At 38.9% G+C, this 10,463-nt stretch overlaps 1 protein-coding gene across 2 annotated transcripts in view; it reads right to left on the minus strand.

The window, feature by feature from the left end:
• The window catches only part of rtn4rl1a (reticulon 4 receptor-like 1a), a 108,967-nt gene extending 98,720 nt beyond the window's left edge, over positions 1–10,247 (minus strand). The window contains exons 1-2 of one of the 2 annotated variants that reach the window (XM_032576882.1): positions 9,953–10,247; positions 9,583–9,702 (exon numbers count right to left, since the gene is read on the minus strand). In XM_032576882.1, the coding sequence (XP_032432773.1) occupies positions 9,583–9,595 (13 nt within the window). In that variant the 5' untranslated portion in view covers positions 9,596–9,702; positions 9,953–10,247. Of the gene's footprint in view, positions 1–9,582 lie in introns of both variants that reach the window. The other variant, XM_032576881.1, reaches the window with a different exon arrangement.
• Positions 10,248–10,463: the final 216 nt, after the last annotated feature.

Here is a 10,463-nt window from a genome sequence, read left to right on the forward strand (position 1 = left end):
AAAACACAGATAAAAATAAAAAAAATCTAACAAAAATGTTTAAGAGCAAAACACTGAACCGTAGTCAACGATACGTCTATTCAGAGACATGCCTTGTACCTGTACTTTTCATCTGATTTCAGACCAAGTAAGCTGAAATTGTTTGGAGGTTAGACTTAAAACAAAATGTAGGTCCACAAAAATTATGCAAGCAATGCAAAAAATATCATATAGATAACTTTTATATAAGTTAGAGGCAATTACCATGTCATTAATTACCTGTAAATGCAACACATCTGCGTTTCAAACCCTTTTTGTTAAATTAAGCTCTTAGTTTGTACTTTTTAAAATAGAAATTCTGCAAAGTTATCAGTAATAGTTCCCCTACCTGAAGTGGAAAGATGTCATATCACTGTGAGCTTGTTGGACTTTAAATTATCCTTAGTTTTGGAAGCTAGTGGTTAGTCAGACTTGCATTGTGTTTTAGGTGACTGCAGCAATTTTAAAAACTCGAACTAAAAATGTTCTTGGCAGTGCCAAAACTGTGAATCATCAATAACTGCTGACTGTTTCAGTCCAAGAACTTATTTTTAAACGAGTATCTTAATGAAATTTACCCATGAAACCAAAGATATGAGAGTGATAAACTAAATCTGAATAAGAAGAAAGCTTAAATTGCAGTTGACTGCCACAGGGAGCACATGTATTTCGTACATATTCAAAGTTCACACAGGCTGTAATAAAATAATTGACAATAGTGTTTCTTTAATCTTCATAATGCAGTGTGTCCAATGAGCATTGTCCCAATTGTGTCAAAACCAATCAAGCTTCAGCTCACTTCAAGTTGGATCATGAAGTTTGGACCGCTGCTGTTATTTATTTATAAAATGACACAATCTAATCCCAATGTGTTGGATTACAGAACAAATTAATACATTTCACATAAAAGCCCTCAGATTTGAACTGTGTTAAAAATGAAGTTGTTACATTTTTCTTTTCTTTTTTTTTTAATAGAAGTAATACAACACCTTAGGACGATAAGAAAATTTCATTTCAAGCTCTAAACAACATAATTTATGTCAGTTTCTGTTTGTTTATTTAGCATCAAAACAGTTTCTGCTCATTAATTTTCTTCCACGGCGTGTTTGTGAGCGATCACCGGTTTAGCAGCTCGGAGCTGCAACACGTAACTCGCAGTAATTAATTTTCACAAGTGGTGGATCACTTGTACATGCAAAATAGAAACTGGTCTTGTAGCTAAAAGAAGAAAAAAATAAAACAGGATTGAGAAGGCAAAGCGTCCTGACCTGAGGACACAGTAGACAGAACACAGAACGAGTCTGTGAGTAACCTTGAAATGAAGCAGGAGGAGTGGCTGCAAAGGTCATTGATATGCACAGCTGACACACAGAGCGCTCGCTGTGTGTGTGGCGATGCGTTGCATCCTCTTCCCCAATGTGACTTGCGTTAGAGGTAACTGATTATCATCTGAATTCCATGTCACTTATCAAATCCAGCATAATTTAGCTCTCCAATATGATATTTTCTTGCTGATTTATATACTACCAAAGCACCATATTTCCCATATTATGCCCTGATTTCTAAAATCTGTCTACGGCCTCGAGATGTTGGTACTGCAGAAGCAAATTTGGATCAATCTCAGCACTCAATTACTCCACCATTTGGTGTTTTATGACCCGCATAAACACTCTGTCACAAATCCATATGTTATTATCATCCAGCGGGGCGATCACAGACGCTAGTAAACACACTCAGGGCGACGCAAAAAAGCAACAGCAGCCTGTTTGAGTCTGGATTTGACAATGGCCTGCAGGCAAAATGTATGCGTGCCAATGCAGCTGTCAGCACTGAGGGGAGGAATAAGGATGTGACATTTGTCTTCTGTCACATTGCAATCACATGCATTGATGTATATGTAGCAGTGGGATGTAAAAATATAAGTGAAATTAAAGCAATTGTTGTCAAATTGCTTTCTTGCTTTAATCAGGAGAACCTGTTCATCACAGATGAAAAGTTTTAAGCTCAGCTGAGACGTTTTTCACATTTGGGTCAAGAGAAAGTCACTTGCCCTTAAGCTAAGATAAAGTAATGAACACTGACTCCCAGTTTTACCATCGTATATATTGATATTGATCCTTGGATTTCAGCAAAGGGCTACAATTCCCAATAGATTATCATGTCTTAAAGTAATCTCATGGCCACTTTCTTAGATACTGCAGATTTTGGGGAAAGTAGAATGGCAAAGGCAGAATAACAACACGGGATGCAAACGAGGAACGCCATGTTTTTCATTTTATTCAACAACTATGTTCTCCCACTATCTTTAACAAGGAAGTGAACCATAGCAAGACTTATCATATGTATGCTGATAGCATACATATGATATGGTATGATAGCATACTATTTTATATCTGTCACTAAATGATCTGTGTGTCTGATGTATCAGACACACAGATTTAATAGACCTATCATTTAATGCAGAAGAAACAGACGTTATTGTTTTTGGTCCACAAATGCAAACTGAAAGATTAGTAATATGTTAGACTTTATAGGGCTAAAAACTCAAGAACATGCAAGAAACTTTGGTGCTGATATGGACTCAACCAGCTATTACACTCTCAAAAGGGCTTCCTGTCAAACTTGAACACAGAAGAACTGATGTGTGATTTTATTGACCGCAGATTAGATGGTGGTAATGCCATATTTTTCATAAAGCTGAATCAGGCAATGGCAACTTATCCAAAGTGGTTCCACTAGAGGAGGGATGTCAAACTCAGTTACATTTTGGACCATATCAAGATCGTGAATGCCCTTAAATGGGCTGGTTGTGGCAGAATGTATTGATAATACCCATTAACAAACTTCTAAAATATGAATAAATAGTTATTTCTGCCTTCAGCAAGTACTTCTTAAAATTAAAAAATATTGAACATCTTTTCACAGCATACAGAAAAACTGATTCAATTATTAGTAAAACAATATTTAAGCATCCATCCATCCATCCATCCATCCATTTTCTGTTCACCCTTTGTCCCTAATGGGGTCGGGAGGGGTGCTGGTGCCTATCTCCAGTTACATTCCAGGCGAGAGGTGGGCGTCACCCTGGACAGGTCGCCAGTCTGTCGCAGGGCAACACAAAGACATACAGGACAAACAACCATGCACACACAAACACTCACACCTAGGGAGAATTTAGAGAGACCAATTAACCTGACAGTCATGTTTTTGGACTGTGGGAAGAAGCCGGAGAACCCGGAGAGAACCCACGCATGCACAGGGAGAACATGCAAACTCCATGCAGAAAGACCCCGGCCGGGAATCGAAATAATATTTAAGCATTGAAACCCTAATCCTTTCTAGTTGTAAAGGAGACGAATTTAAAATCTTATTCATGCTCCTACCATCATCAAAGATTAAGGTCTTGGCTATTTTTGCATGTTTTGACTGAACCTCCTATACCTTTTTCATTTTATGCAATGCTTAGTCTTTTCTACTCTTTTGATGTATTTTCATGTTAATGGAATTTACTTCGGTTCCCATATTTTCCTCCACAGCACTGCTGTACGAATAAACTCGCCTTGCAACACCTTTATAACCGAAATTAAAAATCACCACATCTTCTAGGGATTCATTCATCAATTCCTCGCATGCCATTTGTAGTTTTTGTTCACGTGAGGTGCATGGATTAGAAGACAAAACAAAAAAACTGTGGAAGACACACAGATAATCCATGAAATGGACGGGATAAATGGATCAACATCTGTACATCTTTGAGCCACTGTCTTCACTGGAATGCACAGAAGTGATAAACATGGATGAAGATTCAGCATGACATAAACTTCCCAATGGTGCCATTATCTCAGTTGTCACTGCACACCAATATCCATAAATCAGCTCAGTCACTATGGAAAAATTTATATGGCAATAATTACATTTTTCGATCTTTCATTCCCTCATTTAATAATTTGTTTTCTCTAGATCCATTGGCAAATAATGCATTCTGGACTCTGGAAATTTACAAAGTGCACAGACAAATATTCAAGGCTGTTAGTCAGATTAACAAAACAGTGTCATAAAATATGCTGCCATCCCCAGGACCTGCAGTCAATCAATAGTCCGGTTAAAGTACCTATTGTTACTTCCAAACCCATAACGTCATCAAGACACAAAAAAATCTTTCTGCTTTGAATGTTGCATAATCGCCAAATGTGAGCTCTGCAGGGCAAATATTTCAACTGTTTCAAAAATAATTAAAAGTAATAGCTGTCCTCGTTTATTTACCGCACCAGAATATTATGGTTTTCTCAGTAAAACTTACCTACATTCCTTAACTAAGTGTTTTGGAGTTTGTGCAAGGGAAGGTAACAACTTCAATCAACACAACAAATTTCAAAAACTTTTGTTTTTTCACTGAACAAGAAAATTAGTACACCTGTGTAAATCAGCTTAGATGCTATTGTACTAATATGCTACACTAAATAACACTTATTTGTTTATTTATTTATTGTTTTTTAAAGTGAGCATGAGTGACTATTATTGATTTCAGCTGCCTGGGTTAGCCTTGTTGCTGAATCAGATGTCAAAATCTGGTGGATTGTGTTGAATTGAACACAGATTAAGAGGTTTAACTTTTAATCCGTGTTCAAAGGAAAGGATTTTTTTTTGCATCAAAACATTGTTTATTTGTAAAATATACAAGCCTATACCTAAAGTGTGTTCGCATTTATTCAACAACAACTTAAGAGTGCAAAGACTCGACGTAAAAAAGTATCCACTGACTGCTACAAGAGGAATGAAAAATGGCAGGGAGCAGGGCAGTGTTTCCAGGTAAGTGTACTTGACTGACAGATCATCAGCAAGCGTGAGTGCCTCTTTAAACGCAGAAGTTTTGCCAGTTTGCAACTCAGGAGTGTTCAGGTGTGTAAACACAATGCCCTAGGAGGAAACGCATCAGTAACAGATCTTATGGAAGTGGGAGTCGCTGCCTATCAATCTGGAGAGGGTAAAAAGGACATTTTAAAACAATTTAGAGTCTGCCATTTAGCAGCAAAATGGATTATTCACAAGGAAGAAAAAAAAAACACAGAAGAGCACTCAAGACAGTTGCCAGTCAACTGGCAACTGCTGGACCATGACTGCATAGCTACGGTCCAGCAGTGCAATTGTCTAAGTAAAAAACTCAAATAAGTCTTGGAAAAATAAACAACTGTAACAGCACAGTTCCACAAATGCTCAACAAATAAAACTTGTTTGATGTAGTACCAGCTAATATTTTTCAGGTTTGCAACGTTCAGTCACAGCAAATGAAAAGTCTTCCTGAACAATGTTCCCTAGGCAGCTGAAACTAATGTTGTCTTGGTTAGCAGGAGTAAATAGTGTTGCATTAACACAGCCTAATGCCAGCTTAGTTCCCCTTCACACTAAAGTTCAGTCTCTTCAATAATCTAACAATCTCCATGACTTCTATTACCATTTTCAGCAAATCTGGGAAGCAGAAATCCTTGGAAACATTCGTGAGCATAAAGGCCATCATGACAATTATTAGTTCTGAATATATGACCATATAATGTTTTCTTGCACCTTTTCACAGTTATTGAATATACATTATATAGTGGAAATGCCTGTGCCATATGAATTTATCTATAGTAGCACTTTGGGCAGACAAGGCTCAAAATCTGTGTGTTTTTAAAGTGATCAGACTGAAAGACCTACAACCTTTTTCGTCTAACAACCGATCCTGTAACTCTGCCACATGGCAAAGAAAGGGCATTTGTAAACATTCAAAACTAAGTCAAAATTAAAACTTTGCGAATGAGGGACCCCCAATACAACTGACAGAGGATGCCTTCCTGAAGACCAAGATCGACCACATCCTGGTTGACTTTTGACATCGTAATGAAATCTCAATCCGGTGTGAGGAGGACATTAAGAAGTTGTGGAGGAGTGAGAATTTCAGCTACACGACGCCGACAGCTTGCAGCCACTGAGTCAACTTTTAACTCCTTTGTAGAACAAAGTATTCACCATCAAAGGATGAGAGCATTTTGTTTGACATCTGGTGCTTGTCCTGACTGAGTAATGCTGGAAAATAACAGCAGAAACAGTCACAAATCTACTATTAAATAGACAGAAACGTCAATGACAACGTAAAAGTAAAAGGTGAAAGGCAAAAAGCTGTCCAAATAAAAGAGAAATATTGTCACGCACAGTCTTTCCTTTGACTTAAACGTAGGGCATATTTGTTCTAACATTGTCTCTATGCATGTATGTCAGGTAAAACAACAGCATTGTAGGAAGATGAAGACAATGTCAAGTCACAGAAAACGATCTGGCTTCAAACAAACTACGAAGCAAAGCTTCAGGAGCTTCCCAAATCAGCCAAGTTAGTGGCCAATCAGCCTGCCAGGCCTCTCTTTGCTCCGAGTGATGCTGGCAGCGAGAACTGGCCAAGCACAGAAACAGAGATAGAAATGAGAGACAGACAAGAGGAGAATGGTAGGGGGAGTTTTCATTACAAAAAACACTTATCCTCCTTCTCTTCACTCTCTGGATCTTGTTTAATCTCGCTGCAGAGAGATACTGCAGGTAAAAGTGACAGATATAGATAACTGTATTTCAGCCTGACTGCACAATTACTCTCGATTTTATTATTGTGACTGACAGCAACATATTTGTGGGAGGAGATACAAAGCAATGCATCAGCTCTTCACAAGCGGCTGATTTAACTGTGGGTGTAGGTGGGTGGCTGCCATCTATCTGAAATTACAGGAAGATAAAAAAGAAAGGTTGTGGGACTCTTGCCTGTCTTTCCATTATGCACAAACACACGATGACAGCACAAATCGGCTCCCCGTCAAGACGATCGGGTCCCTCTCTTAATGAGGAGGTCGCTCTGCTTGTGGCTCGCGCCAAACAAGCAGGCCGGAGATCGTGACGTACACAGATGTGCGTGTATCGTTTCCCTGCTCTGACAGGACAAATGACAGACTTCCAATATTTCTTATGAAGAATGTTTTTCTCCTCAGGACTGAACAGAGATCCTACGTAATCATCACAAACCAGTTCTCTGACAGGTTGCCTTTCACCAGACCCCAAATGTAATTTATTTTATTTCTCTTTCAGAGGGGTGACAGGGGCGGGGGGCAAGACTGCCAGATGAGTCACCACTCCACACCACAAATAGGTCCTTCCAAAATGTCTGTGTGTTAGTCAGGGTTTTCACTGTTATTTTTCCGAGTATACCCACATCCAGTTTTACTTTTATGTGCAGCACTTTCACTACTGTGCTTCAACTGACCTACCCTTTGACCTACAGGGTTCGAATCACCACAACAGGACTGGTGTTGGTGCCAAGTTTGAGCCTCAGGCCTTCAGAAATGACAGATGCATTGTTTTGAACAGGATACTAGTAAGTCTGAGCAGCTTTTGATTGCATGTTGAAAGAGGTGATGTGTGGCGATGTGCCTGTTGCATCAAGCTGGCTCATTTAAATATCTCGCCATCAGCTCCTGTTTGGGAAGTGTTGGTTTTTTTTACTCTGCATTTTTAGGATGTTAGAATGCAGAGGAAACAGAATATGTTGTTAGACTTCTATGTAACAGAGCTCTTACTTTGGGATTTTAATAGTCATCAAGGAGTTTCATATCAAAATAACAATTATCTAGATATTTATGTATGTATAAAAGAGGATTAAATAGCAGCTTTACTATAAAAAACAGAAGTCAGGCCTGTGTTTACACTTCCCTAATAGATATGTGAATGCAACCTGTGTACTGACACTTAGCATACAAATTTAGTTTCTGCTTGTTAACAAACAGTGTTTTGTCTCTGTGTTTTGTATTTAGAAACACTGCCAGAAGAACATTTGTCACATTTTTGTACAAGGCTAAATGAAGTTTTTGAGTATTGTTGTTTGCAACATTCATTTGCTTTACTTTGCAAAAAAATAAATGAATCAATAATAATTCTGACCAGCTAATCAACATTTTTCCACTTTGCCATTTCATTCTTTTGCAATTTTGGTCATTTTGAATCAAGGCTGCGTCAATACATTTTGAAACTGGTTTGACAACCAAAGATTCAAAATGTCCTTTTGTTCTGCTCTTACTTACTTATTAATTAATTTATTCATTCATTAGTAATGTTTCTGTTCAAGGTGAGTTGTAATATCCTTCAGCATTCCTAAGCAGAAATAATGGGGCTATTCTTGGAGAGACACATTAGCTCCCATTTTATTCCACTTGTCCCATTTGTTTATGTGCAGAGCCACTGGTTGGTGTCCACCTAAAGAAAGACCAATCGTCCAAATTGGGTCATGATGTCATTTAGTGACTTATAGGGCATACAATAGCTACATTTGTCCTGAGGAATGACCAGCAGTGCCCCCCTAACTTATTCCATGTTACTTTGTTTGTAAATATATATATATATATATAATGTGATTCTTAACTTATTTTACCTGAACATTTTACTGCTCTCCAAGGAAAAGTGCAGTGCTAAACCATCATCACAAAAAACATTACTGGTATAGGAAGCATGGATTAATTACCAGTTATTTATTGTGTTGCTTTTGTGTGTAGTGATATTTGCATTATGTTAAATTTTCAATATATTGTGCAGACCTATATGTCAAAATGCACTATAGTTTGTTTTGTTGTTATTGTTTCCTTAATTTTGTTTTATTTTTGTTTTTACAGCTAAAGAAATGAGAAAATCAAACAAAGCTGTCCTTAGAGCCTCAGACAAGCTTGGGCTTAGAAAGATTCTGATGATTTTTGTAAGTGAATTAAGCCAAATGAACAAGCCTCCAGAACAGAGCTGTTTTCCTCCTCACTGTCACAGACTCGAGCTTTTACTGTGAAATCCTGGAGAGGCAAGGTCATTGTGGGGAAACTTGATATCTGTTCAGCCAAAAACCAACCACGTGGCAAAGTAAACAGCTTGTTTTATGCTTTTCTCCGGGCGGATCTCCACGCTCCGCTTTATAATCTCTCATGGCCCTCGGACCTGGGGGAAAGCCACCGTCTCCAGACACGCACTGCAGACAGGAGTCCAAAATATATCCCCGCGCGCTGCTGGGCTCAGCGCCTCCTTCTGTCACGCAAATTTATTCACACGCGCGCGCGCGCACGAGCCTACACCAAAAGTAGTACACAAGCCTTTAAAAACTTCCCCAACAAACGCTAGATGTTCAACTTTCCTCCTGCTTTACGCTCTTTTTCTCACGCTCTCCAACACGCACGCAGGCGCGCGCAGGAAGGATCCAGTTGCCCCTCGTGCGGGGAAGTCTGAACAAACTGCAGTGCGGCAGCGATTCGCTATTTTAAGAATAATTTTTACATGAAGTGAATAAATTTTTAATCTCCTTTCCAGTCCGACGCTGCCTGGGCGGATAAAGGACAGCGGGAGGCTAAGTTTTAGAGACACAATCAAGACGCATCTGCCTCTCAGCCGAGACCTAAATAATAATAATAATAATATAAATAAACAGAAATTTCGAAAAAGAAACAAACTCAAATCACACGCTCACACTCAAACAGTCAAACCTTTATAAGCAAGAAAAACAAATGGTCTCCGTCTTACCTCGCCTGAACATATTGACAGCGGCTGTTAGGACTGTCTATTGAAGTAGCATCCTTCAGCAGATTGTTTTGATTTCCTTTGACCGCCCGCAGGAAGACTGTACTCTTGTCCCCTCGGTGGCTGGTTTTAAGCAAGTGGAGGCGATTGGTGGTGGAAGAAAAATAAGAAGAATAGGAGATGAAATGGCTCGGCTAGAGCGAATTAAATTTGTCAAAATTGAGGACAAACAAAAAAAAAATCTTCTGCAGTTTTTTTGGAGTAATTGAGCGACGGAGTGGGAAAAACACCTGCTCCCGTCCCAACACTCTCTCAAATAGCATTTAAAATCACCGCCATCTGGTGTTTATGAATAACTAAAACACATTCTTACTTTGTTTAGAGCTCAGAGTTAAAATGATGGTGTCCAGAAAGGATTTTAAAGATAATATCCCCTTCGAAAGGAAAGAAAAACAGGATAAAAGTTCTTATTGTGTCTTTATCCTATACTCGTTCTCCCGTCGGGTTTTCAGCTGCAGGTCTGGAAGAGTCCAACAACGTGCTGCGTGAGTCAATGCCGTCTACTGTCTCTGTTACCGGAGAGCTCCGAGGCTTCAGTCCCCCTCCCCTCCCACTGCGAGATGTGGCTGATGAATGCCTGAGCGTCACTCTCCTCTTCCCGCTGTCTCTAAATACAAACAGGCTCTGCTTTATGGATGACAGGAAAGAAGCGTGTATGGTCATGGAGCAATTATAGAACTGCTCTGAAATTAAAATCCGAGGTTGTGTTTTTTTATTCTGCGCTTTTTTCCTTCCCACTTATGTTAATAGTCCTTGAACAATAATAGAAATGACATCTATTACTAATAGAATATGCAAAAATAGCATAAATCGGAGAGGCAGTG

Source organism: Xiphophorus hellerii, chromosome 11 (assembly GCF_003331165.1).
Source record: "Xiphophorus hellerii strain 12219 chromosome 11, Xiphophorus_hellerii-4.1, whole genome shotgun sequence".
Classification (NCBI taxonomy): Eukaryota; Metazoa; Chordata; class Actinopteri; order Cyprinodontiformes; family Poeciliidae; genus Xiphophorus; species Xiphophorus hellerii.